This window comes from Genypterus blacodes, unplaced genomic scaffold (genome assembly GCF_046128005.1).
Source record: "Genypterus blacodes isolate CSIRO-AG114 ecotype Tasmania unplaced genomic scaffold, CSIRO-AGI_Gbla_v1 ptg000053l_1, whole genome shotgun sequence".
NCBI classification, from domain to species: domain Eukaryota; kingdom Metazoa; phylum Chordata; class Actinopteri; order Ophidiiformes; family Ophidiidae; genus Genypterus; species Genypterus blacodes.
In genome coordinates this window covers 1,442,501-1,459,512 of record NW_027466865.1, presented here as the reverse complement: position 1 = coordinate 1,459,512, position 17,012 = coordinate 1,442,501, and the positions used below count along the sequence as shown (strand labels likewise).

The following is a 17,012-nucleotide window of genomic DNA, read 5'->3' as shown; positions in this document are numbered from 1 at the left end:
GAGATGTCAACAAAAGAGGCTCCAGGGTGAACATTGTCTCCCTCTTGTCCAGCAGGGTGCAATTTATCTCAATGTAGCCATGAAAGGCAGCTATTTACATGAAACCAGAGCTGTTTCTGGGAAATGGGGGTCTTCTGTGAAGGTTTTGATGTCAGCTGCGTGCTTTTAGCTTGAGAGTAGAAACCTAAGCCTTCTTGAGAGACGGGGCTGTAAACCTACTGAGATAGCTCACTTCCCTCATTGGGTTGCAGCTCTTCGCCCTGTGAAAGTCCCTCGCCGTTTCCTTCTCAACACGCTGGGAGAAGGCCGGGCGTAGCTTGTGATTTCAGATGCTCGGCGTTTGCACAGAGTCAATCTAACCCCTTCGCTTTATAGCTTATCCTTAAGAGAGTGGTCCTAACATCAACGTCAATATTTACAGGAATTGCCCACAGGCAAGAGAATCGACCAACACGACTCAAAAGAGACATATTCAAGCTGTCTCTTGCTCCCCCCCCTCCCCTCTCTTGCTCAGTCGTCTTTATCCTGGTTATTCCCCCCCCTCCCCCCCTCTCTCTCTCTCTCTCTTTGCCGTAGCCCTTCGATCAAGGCACCAGGTGGCTGTGATATTTGCCTTTGCTTTGTCTTTGTTTGATATTTCTGTATGTGTGTGTGTGTGTGTGTGTGTGTGTGTGTGTGTGTGTGTGCGCGCGCGCACCCATAGGCGTACACAAGATCATCGACAGGGATGCGGCTCTGACACAGGCTCAGTGGATGTTTGAGAGATGCTGGATGACGTGTGTCAAGTGATATTAAATGTGAGAGAAAACTCCCCCTCCTCCCTCCCTCACTCCTCCTCTGCACACCACTGTCCCTCCGCTGTGCGCGCGTGCGTGTGTCTGCTGTGGTTAGTGTGAGAAATGACACTTTTCATTGGGGTTTCAAGGGGAGGCGCTACGTCTGAGGTAGGAGAGCTCACATCTCTGTGGGCAGCGCATACACTTTGGCCTACATACGCTGGTGGAAGGTCAGCGGGTATACAACAGCTAAACAAACAGCTCATACCTGCACGCTTCCTGCCAATTTCCTCATGCAAACTAATCAGCGTTGAGGCCATCCCTTTGTTTTCTGTGGCAATAATAATAATAGCAGGATAATTGCTATTGAATGGGTGTTTGTTTCAATGGCTGTGTTTGTGTTGCAGCCTTCTTTGTCCTCCATGAGAGAAGGAGACAATCCAGCGCAGGGTGAGACCGCGCTGCTCTCTGCGTTCCATTTCAGTCATTCTTTGGTTGAAAAGTAGATTTACTCAGCCCCGGATCGGTGACAGAAAGAAAGAATGCGGCACACACAGAGTTAACCCATTTCCTGGTGGATGTATCATTTCTTGGCGGGTGTTGGGTAAAAAGCGCCAGCGTAATGTGTGTCTACGTGATGGTTTGCGCATGTGTGTGTGTTTGTCTGCTTCCATCCGTGTCAGGTAATAATGAGGAAGTGTGAGTGCTGTTATGGGACGGCCTCAGCCGGGGGGATGTTAGGGGGGTTTTCGGGGCGGGGGCGTGTTGGTGGTGGGATGGGGGAGGGGGGGGGGGGGCTTATGCCAGGATGTGGCTGAATAGAGAACAGAGAGTGACCTCAGTGACTCCAGGAAGGAAGGGGTTAAGCACAAGCCGGCAGGGCTGCATGGGCTGCGTTACGCAAACTGGCGGCTGGCTGGAGCTGAAAGGGGAAGTGCTGAGCTCAGAGGAACACTGGCTCAGAGCCATCTTTCCCTCCCTCCCTCCCTCCCTCCACCCCCCCCCACACCCCCCCCCCCCACACCCCCTCCTCCCCGCTACAGCTGAGCGCTCCCCATGCTTCCCACCGCCAGGCGTGGTGATGTGTATTTGTGTATATGTGTGTGTGTGTCTGTGTGCCTGTGCTGGAATGCAGCTTCCCCCTCGGCTGGGGCCTGTGTGTGTGCGCGCGTGTGTGCATGTGTTTGTGTGCACGTGTGTGTGTGTCTGTCTGGAATGATGCCTCTCCTTGTCTAGTGTGACGTCAGTACACACAACGGGTCAGCTTAGGGCTAGGCAGCGTTGTGTGTGTGTGTGAGTGTGTGTGTGTGTCAGGGGAGGGGGAACGTGGGAGGAGCCAGTTATTGGAGAGAGAAAAAGGAAAGAGGAGGGGCTGTTTGTGAGCAGAAGGAGGTTGACTGCAGGGAGTCACTGAAGCCAGTATGCGTGCAAGCATGAAGGCATCATGAGTGTGTGTCAAGGGGTGGGGTATTGTGTGTATTTGTGCATGTGCATGTGTGTGTGTGTGGTGTCGACTGCCTTTCCAGCAAAATAGGAGGGGTAAAGAGTGTATGGTTATTTCCAGGCATAGCATGCAAACGTCTCAGCCCGTCCCTGCTGTTTCCATATGCTGATTAATTCTGCTCTCTTTTCTAGCGTCTTGGTTTCACAGTGTGCGTGCGTGTGTGTGTTTGCGTATGTGTGTATGTGTGTGAGCTCCACTGCATTGTCATGCTGTTTTTGCTCTCTTTACCATCTATGTTCAAACAAAGTTTCAAGGCGTTTTTGGTGAGGCAAAGTCAGGAAACTAAGGAAAACAAACGCACCTTCATTTCAAATGCGTAAAGGGACACTCCAGTTTTATAACATGTAAGGAGTTTCACGGAAATCTTGTCTGAACAAGGCCACTGGCTTTGCTTTTTGTAAGTTGGAGCATTTAGTCAAATACTCATTTGTTCACCTTTGCCCCAGAAAGCTGCTGTCTACCTTGAAACGGTGAATGCGTCGCTATCCTATATTGACTTCCTGCCGTTTCCTCTGATCAGTTGGCTGCTCGAGGGTTGTGACCCCATAACGTGAAGCAGAAGAGAGAATGTGGCAGAGATGAACGTGGAGGGCGACGAAATAGTGCCCAAAGAAAATTGATTTTCCAAGGCGTTACCATCATTATAGCGTAACACGGTGCTATTTTGGAATCCGCCAGCTCCATTTAGCTTTTACTGTGGTGTGCATAACGTCTATCTGTGCCCTGTTGAACAAATAGAACAGATACACATACAGACATATGGACAGAAAATATCCCCCCATAATGTCCAGACTTACTTACTATTACCAACTAAACTGTAGCTCCAGTATCATTCTCCAAAACCTTTAATCACAGAAGCATCACTTGAAGCATGCGAGTCACATGTGAGCGCTATGATTTGGTTGAACTTTGCCCTCTGTTCAGGCTTCTTCTGCTGTGTGACCAGCACGTTTATCTTATCTGGGCCTGGACTTTCCAGCGCCGTGTGAGAGGAGCACTCGTGCGCTATAATGCCTCAAGTGTATAGGTTTGTCATTAGAAAGATACTCAAGCCCTGAAGTAGCACACAATGGCTTTTCAATGGATCCCATTACCTCCGTCTATAGCTTGCCCAGCTCTACTGGGACAGACCTCTGCTAATTACACACATTCATTTCCAGCCAGCTGTAATTTCGTTCACACTAATGAACCTTGCACATGGATCGGGATAATGTATAGTTAATGTACAGCCAGGAGAAAGAATTAGCCAGCTACTGGCTTCTCCAGTGACAGAGATTTATTGAATTGCAGCTAAAGGGACAGTCCACCCAATACCACACAGGTGCTATTCTGAAATTACATCTAGAAGTTACCTCACATCTGATGCCTCAAAGTGTTTGTACATCAAAGCTATAACTGTCAGCTTAATGTTGCCGCATGTTATCCAACAAACCTAACCAACGAGAAAGAAAACCACTAGTTTTATAGACGTTAACTGTCACACACATTTTTATTTTATTGTTATTTTGGTTCAAACAAGGGTTCGTGAAGCAAAAATGACAATGAGTGGCAGTTGGAGGAGTTGGATATGCATGAAGTGATCCGAGGTGAATCACCAGAAATGCCGATGAGCCACTGCGATGAATAATCCTGGTTGATTGATCAGAAGGGTATTAGATTGTGTGTGAAAGCCTTATCAGAGAAACAGCCAATAACAGAGCTTCAACTGTGGCTGCACCTCTTGTGAATGTATGTTGCATTTTAAAGCTGCTGAGTCGTTCAGCAGGTGTTTACTAAATTTGGAAATTCCTCGAAACAAAATGGAGAAACGTTTTGTGAATAATCACACAGGTCTTAACGTTGTTTAATGACCCACTGTCCTTCTGCTTCTGAACCTCTTGGGCGTGACATCGAGCTCACAGTGGATCAGCCATTGTTGCTTACCTGCATTGTGCGCATTGGACACAGCAACACCACCAACCCGTGTTCCTGTGATTTATTAGCCAATTTTCTCAGAATTTCAGGCTTCATCCGTCTCGTTTCTCTTTTTTCGTGCCAGTAAAATTACGTCCCTCATCCCTTTGTCCTTTTTTTTCTTCCTTCTCTCCTGAACAGAAGCCTCACTGTATTTCTATACCGACCTCCTTCTGCATGCCAACCTTTGGGATCAGTCAGCGTAGCAGCAACACCAGCGCTGCCTGACAGGTCCAATCCAACAAAATTAGAATCCATTTTGAAAGTGATAGTTAGAAAATTGCAAGTCATTCCTGATGTACCGCATGGCAACTAAGTGGCAGCAACCCAGTAGTCGACTGTCATTTCAACCGCCAGCTGATGACAACTCCAATCACCCTCAGCTGTCAATATACACACACACACACACACACGCACAGAAATGCTCACATGCTGACACACACACATTCTTCTTTTCTTTTCTCTCTGTGTGATTAGTATGCAGATTTTGCTGTCAGAATCTCACGCAGAAATAAAAGCATTGAAATTCATAGACTATCTGAAAACATTAATTTCTGCTCATTTGTGACTGTCGGCATACACATCCAGTGGGAGAGAATGAGTGTGTGTGTGTGTGTATGTATCGGAGTAGGGTGATAAAAACACACCAGGCGAGAAAAAAGACTCTGGGTCTTCCAGAGGGCTCCATGGCATAAATATGGCCGCCCCTGGAGCTCAGCTGTGTTATTCCAGTCTGTTCCACACCTAGGACACACACACACACACACACAAACACACACACACACACACACACACACACACACACACACACGCCTGGAGCAAGGTCTCCTGCAGGATAGCATTGATCTCTGTTTATAGTCTCTGTATGGGTGCTTCCTTATAGGACCACACACACACGTGCACTAATTGTCTCACACACACACACTCACACATGCACACACACACACACACACGCACATTGTTAGACCTCTTTTCTAAGACGCTGAATGGGTTTGTGATTGTCTTTGTAACTGTATTAATTGAATGTATGAAGGAGCATTGGTGTGAAGGTTTGTTAACTGTGGGTGGGAGGCGGTGTTGGATGTGCTGGGCTCTGTGATTTGCCTTTGTTTGCCTTCTCCTCGGTCAGGGGTTCACATCTCCTTTCAGTAGGGCCCCAGTAAATAGATTAGAGTCCAGTCCAATAGATTAGAGTCCAGACTTTTTCTTTTTTCTAACCAAACTGTCTCAGGCCAACAATACGTAAGGACTTTCCCTCCCCCTTTCCTACTTTTGTCCGCCGACGCCCCGCGAAAGCCTGCTTGTCTCCGCTTATTTTGTATACCTGAATCAATCATGCATACGGAATCAAACGCACGCACAAATACGTCGGGATGAGCGCCGTCTGAACCGTACCGTGCCGTGTCATATTAGATTCAGCCGACAGTCACTCAGCATCCAATAAACTTAATGACCTTCCCACTGCTGGGGCTTGAATTTTCTCCATTGGCTTTGGAATCTTAATTCGATTGCAGAAATATATGTATGTTGCTCAATCTAATTTACTCTAGTGATTTTGGAACACTGAGCATGTTTGTGCTTAGGCCAGCATACTTTCAGTGGCGGCACCGAATCCCTGTCATCTGCCTTCATGCAGGGCGGGCAGACTGAGCTACGGCGAAGTCCTGAGTCCTTTATAGGCGCGGTATAAAGGCTGCATTCTTCCGTCAGAGCAGATGTATGTTGAAGGAGCTGCGGGTCGTAGTCGAGGCCTTCCTCCCCTGAAATAAGAGCAGGATTCTGGTATTTCTGGGGCCCCTTGTTGTTGAATAGACAGAAGTGGTCCGAGCCGGTCAAGAGAGTGAGAGCACGCAGGCTTATCGTTACTTGCGCAATTTTCAAAACCAAAAAGAGAGACGATGTTGGGGGGGAAGGCCTTTGCGGGGGGAATGCTTTGATGTATGGGTGGTCCATAGACCTTTGTGGGATTTGAACATATATACACATACGCTCATTCTGGCTCCTTCTTTCACACACACACACATACACACGGCTCATTCTGGCTCCTTCTTTCACACACACACACATACACACGGCTCACGCTGTCCTTCACAGTGCTGCGGGCCAAGTGTGATTTCACCAGGGCGGTCAGAAGGGGTTTCTAGGGCAACCTCACAGAGGCCTTGTTCTAAAAATGGCCGCCATGGTTACTTTGAAAGCCTGCCCTGGCCTCTCCAGCATGCACACAGAAAGAACCCTGAGCACCACTTGGGGAGGGGAGCTGGGTGGACTGGGTGAGGGGAAACCAGGCTTTTTAATAGCTAGCACATGAGACATTGAAGGCTTCATACCCGCCCAACCAGGAGTCATGGGAGGTGTGAGTGTGAATATGTGTGTGTGTGAAGTGTGTGTGTGTGTGTATCTAAACAGTAATATCCCTGTACTCAGCGCTTGGCTAAATTAAAAGGGCATTTTTGGCGTGGGGGGCAGTTTTTGGTGCCCAGACGATTGGACGGGGAAAGGCGAAACTCATTACCTACCCATCTGTCAGAGAGCGAGAGAGAAAGAGCTGTGGGAATGTGGACGGAGGAAGGGGCACATGAAATGGGGCTGGAGTGAGAGAGAGAGAGAGAGTGTGTGTGTGTGTGTGTGTGTGTGTGTGTCCATTAAGCTAGAGAAACACAACAGACTTCAGGTTTAGTCTTTTATCACTATTTCGTTTTTCATCCTCCATGTGGTTTGAATCTAGAAAATATCTCGGTGTTAATTTTCCCAATGGGAAAAAGGGAAAAAATGCAAAAGAGTGCAGCTGTTTTTACAACAGGCTGATAAGTGTGTGTGTGTGTGTGTGTGTGTGTGTGTGTGTGTGTGTGTGTGTGTGTGTGTGTGTGTGTGTGTCAGAGGTTGATTTTTCTTTGAGCTCACTCAGCCCCACATGTTTTTGATGTTCTCTTTGTCTCTCCCCTCTCTGGACTTGGGGCTACTCTTGAAACACCACCTCACGCGTGCAAACACACACACACATGCACACACAAACACACACATACATACATATGGCCTGTGTCACCAAATATTAAAAGCCAGTGCCCATTTGTATGTTGTTACACAGCTAAATACTTCACGTCTTATTCCTAAAAGCAGCTGCTCTCTCTCTCTATCTCTCTGTCTCTCTCTCTCTCTCTTTCTCTCCCTCTCTCCCTCTCTCTCCCAGTCAGCTGTAGACGTATAGGCTTTGATCGCTGCAGATGCGACTGGCTGCCATATTGAATCCACACCCCTCTTCTGTGGATGTTGTTAAGGAATACGTACTTCCTCTGCCAGCTGGCTTTGCGATCGGAAAAGCACATCTCCATGGCGATGTTCGTGGCAGAGCACGGTTGGAAATTTGCAGCCAACACGGCTTTAGTTCTGCAGATAATGCAGAGCAAAAGTGCACATTTAGCGACGCATAATAATTTTAGCGATGCCCTTGAAATTCTGCAGGCTTTCATGCTAATAGAAGTCTTTTGAATTAATGGATCGGGCCAAAATTGTTTTAGGCTTCAGTCTAACTCAAGTGGAGGATGTTTTAATGGCTCTTCTGACTTTAGGGAGAAAGTGAACACAGGCCCAAATGACTCCTTTTGTTTTGATTCATGTCCTCTGGGCACATTCAAGGTTATATATAAAGGTTACCACCCCCTTCGCGCCTTCATCCCTTTCCGTCTCTCTTGTTTCTTATCAGGCCTCTTAAGCGTGGAGGAGGAAGAGAAACTGCTTTGACCCGACCTCGCACACACCGCAGCCTCCTCATCCCATCTCCATCTATATGCTATGAAATATTCAACTCCCCGCCTCCTTTTTCATAACGCAGCAGCGGAGGAAACACTTTGATATCCGCGTTAATACATGCTTGATATCACAGCCGTGCGTGCGCCTCAGCCCTTTGATAAACATATTCAGAGATGTACGTCCACACCTTCTCCCCGGCCCCATTAATGCATTCATAAGCCACTCTGTCTTCCTCTTAGCCCCTCCCACTTATTAATACATGCATGATCTCACGCTGTGACTCGCTGTTGGGTGTACACGTGTGTTTCTTTCATGTGCTCATCGGTGTGTGTTTTGGGCCTCTGCTGGGGACCCCACCCCGTTCATTCATATTCATTATCCTATAATGACCAACCGCCTGTAGACAGGAGAAGATCAAACGTTATATTCAAACTCAGGTCTGTATTATTGATAGTAAAACAGAATAGCTCTCTGCTCTCACTTCCTCACTTCTCTTTCATGGATCATTTTGGAGTCGAGCGCTGATAGAGGCTCCTGTGTTTCAGTCTTGATGTCTTTGGTCTTTTTTTCCACATAATTGGTTTACAACTCAGTGATCCTCCAATGATGTCTGTCAGTGAAAGGCACGTTTAAGTTGATGAAGTCATTCAGATCTCATTCCGTGAAGGAATAACCGTCCACGAGTCCATTGTTTCAACCTTTGATAATCTCTCAAGAATCAGAGTTGCTTAGATACCTGGAAAGCTGATCATTCTTTGTCTTGTCTCATTTTGTCAGGTTTCCATCTGAGCGGCACAGTGACAGACCCGGCCACGCCCTCGTCCCCAGAGCTGGTGTGCAGCGTCAGCGTCAGCTTCGACCGCTGCAAGATCACGGCGGTGACGTGCACTTGCGGCAACAAAGACATCTTCTACTGCGCCCACGTGGTGGCGCTTTCGCTTTACCGAGTACGGAAGCCCGAGCAGGTCAAGCTGCACCTGCCCATCTCGGAGACCCTGTTCCAGATGAGCAGAGACCAGCTGCAGAAGTTCGTCCAGTATCTGATATCGGTCCACCACACTGAGGTGCTGCCTACTGCACAAAAACTGGCCGACGAGATTCTGTCGCAGAACTCGGAGATCAACCAGGTTCACGGTGAGCAAAGGTTTTGCGTCCGTGGGTGTCTGAGGGAGGGAGGCGTGTTTGATCGCGATTCCACGCTTGGTTTGTCGAGGTTTCGCTTGTGCCTGCCTCTGCATGCATGCGTATTGACTGTGTGGTGAAGGTAAAGTCTGGCAAGATCAATGATACTCATTAGTGGAATACAGGCAGTAAAGGAGAGAATGTATGCCTCTAATCAGCACTATAGACCCTGTTATTTACCTCTGAGAGAGAGAGAAAACCAAAGCCAGACACAGACAAATAGGTAAGCAGAGAGATAAAGAAAGGTGCACTGTATATCTCTTGTTACTGATGCTAGACTTGTTTACCTTTAAGAAAGAGAGAGAGGTAGGGTTGGAGAGACACGAGAGGGTGAACGAATACAAAGAGAGAGAGAGAGAGAGAGAGGTGTGGAAAGATGGAAAAGGAGGAATCAAACAGTGGCGAGAAGAACGAGCGGAAGTAGAGACGTGCAAGGATGAAGTTCAGAGAGAGAGAAGTGGACAAGAGACGGAGGGGAAAGGCGTCGGTGTGTGTGTGTGGAGGAGGAGAAGAGGAAGAGACGTGAGGGACTGAAGAGGGAAGGAATGATGAGAGGAAAGAAAGAGGAAATATAACGGCGCTGCTGGTGGCTTTATTTGTGTTTGTTTGTTTTTTGACAGCGTATTGATTTGCAGCCCTCCCATCAATTATGCTCTAAATTGAAAACATGTCATCTGGTTTGAACCGTCTAACTGAATTTCTCCTATTCAATGAATCCGACCATCAATTTTGTGTGTGTGTGTGTGTGTGTGTGTGTGTGTGTGTGTGTGTGTGTGTGTGTGTGTGTGTGTGTGTGTGTGTGTGTGTGTGTGCGTGTGCCTGTGCGTGTGTGTGTGCATGCATGTGTGTGTGTCTTTATTTTGTTTCGTTGTGTGTTCTGAAGTGTTTGGATTCTTTCAAATAACAATTTTGTGGGATGAAGATGTGCAGTGTTGATAATGTTTACAACATAGATGTCATATATTAGTTATTATTTTCATTTAAAGGATGATGTCACAGTTTTTTTTGCTTATTTTGGTTTGGTTTATATCCGTCTGTATTTATTTTTGCACCATAACCTTTTAACAGAGTGACATAAATGAACATAGAGGTAATGTTCAAAGTCTCAGTCTCTGTTACATTACATTATAATGCATCATCATCGTAACTATGGCGAATATAAATGCAGACGGGATGTTTACTGTTGTGGTAGAATGTGCACCTCGGGTTTCAAGAGGCTGCTAATTGATTTCCAAACAGAGTGGAAATGAATTGAAACCAGGATGTCTCTTAAAAGGAACAAAGTACATTACAATCAAACTTTATATGCTGAGTTTACACTTCTGTCTTAGGTTTATTTTTACCGACCATATACTTCTATCAAGACCTGAGATGAGATCATGATGAATTGGTGATAGAAAACATACCATAGCCTGATTTAAACATTATGTGTGTGTGTGTGTGTGTGTGTGTGTAGGGGCCCCTGACCCCACAGCAGGAGCCAGTGTGGATGACGAGAACTGCTGGCATCTGGATGAGGAGCAGGTTCAGGAACAAGTCAAGCTCTTCCTGTCTCAGGGAGGCTACCATGGCTCGGGCAAGCAGCTCAACCTGCTCTTCAGCAAGGTCAGGAGCCAGCAACACTCCATCCATTCACAACAAAACAACACACACACAGACACATGTCAACCCACAACACCGCACTCACACTCGCCTCCTTTATTGTACTTGTGTGAGGGTCGATTGAAGTTCTGGGTCCGGCTTTCAACATCAACTTTTAACAGGAAACACCAGCCAAAGATCCGTTTTTATAGCAGCCCCCAGCAGTCTTTGATGTCCAAAAATCCCTCCGTAGTCCGTATGATGTCATCATCTAAGGCAAAACAGGCTCCAGCTAAAGCAATGTCTCATCTTTCAAGAGGTGAAAGTCTCCATCTGTCCACTTGTCCCTCTCCCTGGCTCTCCAGCTCTTCCTGGGGGATCCCAATAGGTTCCCAGTTTCAGATGGGATGTACGATCCCCCCCAGTGCATTCTGGGTGTGCAGCAGGGACCCAGGAAGACTAGAAGGAGTCCAGGAGGTACGAGCCACCTCAGCCGAGTCAGGAGCTCCGTGCTGGTGGACGCTCTCCTGATCATGATTCCCGACATACCGGGGAAGAAAGACTTAATTCCCTGACTTTGTGCAGGTTGTTTCTGTGTGATCTCATTCTTTCAGTCACTACACAGAGATCAAACGGTCGGGGGTAATAACAGCAGGTTGGCAAACAGCAACAGCACCTGAAATTCTGTGCGAAATGTTCTGTAACTCTTGCAGCGATGTGATGTCACATGTTGACATACCCAAACAAATCAACGTCAACAATCTTTCCTGTAGCTACTGAGGTTTGAACCAATGGAGAGAGAAAATGGATGAAGACATAATAACGTACGCGTTCCAAAGGTAATTCGCCATAGCCACATTGGTCATTAGATCTTTTCTTCTTCTTCCTTGGGGGGGGGGGGGGCGTTCTGTACGCTCATTCTCCTGCAGCGAGACGAAGAAGTATCGCCTCATTCATTTGCCTGTGGCGGTACATATTCATATCGCTCCTCTTCCGATCCCGCACCGTGCCCCCCAATTTGGCAACCACTAATCTATACCATCATTTGTAGTCTTCAGAATAGCCAAAACCTTCCGTGCTGCCACCTGCTGGGCTGGATTAACCCTCACAACACTTCCTCAAACTGACAAAGTTGACGGCCTACGTCAGTGTCCGGAGAACACCAGGTCCGCCCATAGATTTCAAAGCATCCTGCAGTTTGCATAAAGCGCAGGTCTTGAACGCGTAAACTGTTGTGCAAACACACCGAAGGAATTTTGTTACTATAGCTGTTGCTGACTTCCTTACATGACAATCAACCCTCACACACACACACACACACACACACAGCATTATCACATCCCTTCCCTTCCCCCTCTAGTGAAGCTGTATTGGCTTTGTTAGTGATGAGGAGGAGGGAGCGTTGGAGAGAGAGAGAGAGAGAGAGTGAGAGGCAGGACCATGATGAAACAATTACACGTGGGATGTTTGCGTGTCGGAGCTGGGCAGCATTAATACGTGTGGTGCTATGTTAAGACTGCGGCCAAAGCCATTAACAGCCACCATGTCCATCTCTGAGGACGTCTCTCTGCATTATGCTCTTTGATGCCTGTTACATCCCATTTGTAACACACAGCACACACACACACACACACACACACACACACACACACACACACACACACACTCTCTCTGACAGCCACATATATTTCACACACCCACACTGGGAGCCACATGCGCTCCTGCACGGACACACACTCGGCGACGCTGAACGGCATTCTTAACTGAAGAAATGACACACACCCACACGCTGTCACCGCACACGTGCAGATAAGTGTGTACACAGGCATTCACGCATGTGTTTGTCAATACACATTCCACTTATAAAATAATAATAAATACAAATGTATTGTAAGAGTGTGTGTGTTGTGTGTTAGTTTTGAAAAATGTTTCACTACTCTTGTGTCCATATGTGAACGTTGAGATTCTGTCGCAAATGTGCTTTTATTGTGTGTGTATTTTTGCATATTTTGTGAGTGTGTATGTGTATTGGAGTGTGTGTGACTCTTTGCCTTGTCTCTATGTTAATATGTGATATTTGATTTAACAGAGGGTGTCAGGATTCTTTGCTGTGACATATTTCTGTCTGTCTAGTTTTTGTGTGTGTAAATGAATGGCATGTGTGTCCAGGTGTGTGTGTCTCTGTGTGTGTGTAACCGTCCTCCCTGTCTCCGCCCGTAGGTGAGGGAGATGCTGAAGATGCGCGACTCCAACGGAGCGAGGATGTTAACACTGATCACAGAACAGTTCATGGCCGACCCCCGGCTGGCGCTGTGGAGACAGCAAGGCACCACCATGACCGACAAGTACAGACAGCTTTGGGATGAGCTGGGTGAGAGGAGGAATGCACCGCACACTGTCCTGCCAACACACACACACACACACACCTCCACCCGTATGAACAGGCACAGACAGACACAGCAAGGTGGACAATCTAATCTAGATACCGACACAAAAGCAAACACATACTTTTTTTTATTGTTTGTTTTTCCTTCGTTTATAAGACAGACACACACTCGCGCACAGTCACAGCCGTGCAGTCTCATCGCTGACAGCTCAGCCTCCCTCACACTGTGTGTTTGGCAGCTCAGCGGGAGTCTCTTTGAGAATAACAAGCTGTTTAGCACAGCACATTACACCTCATCAAAAACCCAAGTATTGTGACCTGCGTAACGTCTCCATCTTATATCACACACACTCGGCTGATACGCCACAATGCTGCCCGCCGTGTGTGTTGTTTGATTTGTCGAATTATGTCTTTCCTATGACACACACACACACACACACACACACACACACACTGTATTTACAGCAAAACACTTCCATGGGAATCATAGAGCCGAGCAGCGGAGCAGCAGTCATGTTGCGTCTTTGTTGTCTTCCTCTAATGTCTCGGTTGAAGTTGTTGTTGTTGTTGCTGACGATGTTCAGTATTTTCCCCTTTGGTCTTATTTTGTACTTTAAGGACAACACAGTGATTTCATCTGTTTCAATCCCACGTATTTCTGGAAGTGTGTGCACCCTGTCTTTGAAGTCCACACTTCAAACCCTTCTCCCCAAGTCCTTATCACTCCCCCTGATGTGTGGTGAATGCTGCCTCTCGGCGCCGCTCTCTCCGCTTTGTCTTTCTTTCCTTTGAGCTCCTGCTATTGCTCTCCTCCAGACACAAAGCCATGTCTCATTTACGCGTCCTCGTCCATGTCTCCTCATCCACTACCCATCATCTACGCTCCCATTTCATTGTCATTCCCCCTTTTTCTGTTCTCCCTCTGTTCTTTGTGTTTCTTGTCCCGGTTTGCATTCTGTCTCTGTCCTTGTATTCGTCCTTTCTCCCAAACTCTGTCTGACTTTATGCAAACTCATATGTATATCACACACACACACACGCACACGCACACGCAGAGTTGAGTGTACATATCTCCAGCAGTCTGGAGAGTAAAATCCCTGAATGTGCCTGTGTCCCCTGAGACAAAACCACTTTTCATATTCTGTTTGTTCCAATTTACTCTAAAATGATGTGTGTGCAGTCAGCATTGCCTCGGGACTAGTTAAGTTCTCTGTTTTCAGAGTTTTGTATTCCAGTGCAAGATGGCGGTAGCATACAAAATGTGCTGTAAAAGAAATAGGAACAACAACATTATGAATGCTGAACATCTTAGGAAACTGCCTTGAGCTTTCAGTCTTGCAAGATAACGAAGTTCTTTAATTCTCACAAGACGCACCTGGAGCGTGTGACTCAGTGTTACATCATTGGCATACATTGGGAAATAGGGCAGATGACTGAGGTGTGTGTGTGTGTGTGTGTGTCCAGGTGCCCTGTGGATGTGTATAGTACTGAACCCCCACTGCAAACCGGAGCAGAAGTCATCATGGCTGCGCCAGCTGCGCAGATGGAACAGCGTGGACGTCTGCCCCTGGGAGGATGGTAACCATGGCAACGAGCTGCCCAACCTCACCCACTCACTGCCTCAGGGCGCTCACGGCAACCAAGGTCAGAGTTTGACAAATGTCTGTTTGATCTGCCATTAGTTTTGTTTGTCTGTCTGAGATCTGTTTGCTTTGAAATAAAGTGTGATCTCCGTCACTCAGTTGCTGAACATTTAACGAGGAGCTTAACTCTTGATTTGGTATTTTTGACATTAAAATGTGATGAGCTTTACATGATGCATATGGAGGTATTAATTATAAAATTTTGCAACAATGACAAACTCTTGCTAAAGACGAAAAGACGAAAATGATATGAAAGTAATCATCTTTAAATCCCTTCATTGTTCTTCCTCAGAGATGCGACCCCACAGGACTGTGTTCACACGGGCTATTGAGGCCTGTGACCTGCACTGGCAGGACCGCCACCTTCAGCACATTATTGCCAGTGACCTCTATGCCAACTACTGTTACCACGACAACCAGGAGGGCTCCCTGTTCGACACCCGTGGCTGGCCCTTGTGGCATGGTGAGTTTGGGTCTTTAACCTTCTGTTATTAGCCATGTACAGACAACAGACTGAACAGATGCAAACATATTGGTTCCACATTGAAGAAAGAAGAAAGGAGAAAGGTACTTTATTGATCTCCTGGGGGAAATTATGTTACTTTGCCTTTTCCTCAGAACACGTCCCAACAGCATGTGCCAGGGTGGATGCTCTGCGTTCCCATGGTTACCCCAGAGAAGCACTCCGATTGGCCATTGCTGTGGTGAACACGTTACGACGGCAGCAGCAGAGGCAACTGGAGCACTTCCGCCGACACAAGAAAGGTGAGGATCGTCTTTTTCTGGATTCCAAACAGGAATGTTAAACAAGTCTTTGGAAAATTCACATTTAAAATTTTAGATGTTTAATTTAACGTCTTATATTTTCTGTACATTTACTTGCATTTTTAAACTTGGATTCTACTCATATTAAGGTCACAGTCAGACACCTACATATGCATCTGTCTGTGTATAAGCCTTACTTCCATTTCTTCCCTTCATCTTACTTCAGACAAATAACCAGAGAATTGAATGAATGTAAAAACATTGAAATTTGAAGTTGGCAAAAAAAAGTATTTGCGAGGTGTTGTGTTAACTGCATCCCTGTGTAATTGAATGGCCCTGCCTTGCCCCATTAGAGTTGCTCCATAAAGGCCATACGTCTATTACCAACATGGAAGGATGGGTGGGGCACCCCCTGGATCCGATCGGCACCCTGTTCAGCACCCTGACAGAGTCGGGACGAGCGGGAGAGGAGGGATCCAATACGTGCTTAGACCTCTCAGGTACCACGGATGAGTTAGTCTCTCCATCCCTCCTCACACACAGAGAGGTGGAGCAGACTCTACTTTATGCCTGCTCCTTTCTTTCTCCTCATTCCCCTCTTCCTTCTGCTCTCTCTCTCTCTCTCTCTCCCTCTCTCTCTCTCTCTCTCTCTCTCTCTCTCTCTCTCTCTCTCTCTCTCTCTCTCTCTCTCTCAGACTGCTCCAGCGTGGTGAGCCGAGCAGACCTTCAACGAATGCCTGTGCAGCGATTGCTGGGCGACGGCGAATCGTACGTGGCGCTGGCGGTGGAGACGGCTCTGGTTGGCTTAGGCCAGCAGAGGGTGATGCCTGATGGGCTGTATGCTCAAGAGAAGGTGTGTCGGAATGAAGAGCAGCTATTGGCCAAACTGCAGGAAGTGGAACTGGACGACTCCCTGGTCAAAATCTTCCGAAAACAAGCCGTCTTTCTGTTAGAGGGTGAGGGAGCTAACACACACACACACCATTTTCCTTATAGAGATTCTTATAGGGATATTTCACCCTTAATCGTCCTTTACGTCCACATACCTCCATACACACATGCATTCATACACGTAGACACACCACCTCTCTTTTTTTCTGACCTCTCTTTAGCTCTCTATCCATCCCACACACACACCACACACACAGCGCCTACACATTCTTGCTGAAACAGGAAAAAACACATTGGTCTCTGTCTCACTATTTATTATCCTTTCATTTTGTGGTGCAAATAGAAGCTGAGCTACCCTGGGCCAGACCAAAATGAGCTCTTTACACAGTAACACCAGGGGTATCGCGTTAGCACACACACACACCCACACACACACACACACACAGAGCCGTGTGTACATTTACAGGACTCGAGCCGGAGCAGAATGCGACAGCGCGGGTTTGGTTATGGGAAAGGGAGTGGGAGGGGGGGAGGGGGGGAGGCCAGGGCGGCCCTGTCAGACTCCACTCCACTCCCCCGCC

At 47.2% G+C, this 17,012-nt stretch overlaps 1 protein-coding gene across 1 annotated transcript in view; it reads left to right on the top strand.

Moving 5' to 3' along the window:
- Positions 1-17,012, top strand: part of LOC143001353 (zinc finger SWIM domain-containing protein 6-like) — a 42,120-nt gene that overhangs the window by 14,480 nt on the left and 10,628 nt on the right. The window contains exons 2-9 of the mRNA XM_076150911.1: positions 8,761-9,117; positions 10,622-10,770; positions 12,967-13,117; positions 14,597-14,776; positions 15,068-15,238; positions 15,394-15,540; positions 15,894-16,040; positions 16,236-16,496. Of these exons, the coding sequence (XP_076007026.1) occupies positions 8,761-9,117; positions 10,622-10,770; positions 12,967-13,117; positions 14,597-14,776; positions 15,068-15,238; positions 15,394-15,540; positions 15,894-16,040; positions 16,236-16,496 (1,563 nt within the window). The remainder of the gene's footprint in view (positions 1-8,760; positions 9,118-10,621; positions 10,771-12,966; positions 13,118-14,596; positions 14,777-15,067; positions 15,239-15,393; positions 15,541-15,893; positions 16,041-16,235; positions 16,497-17,012) is intronic.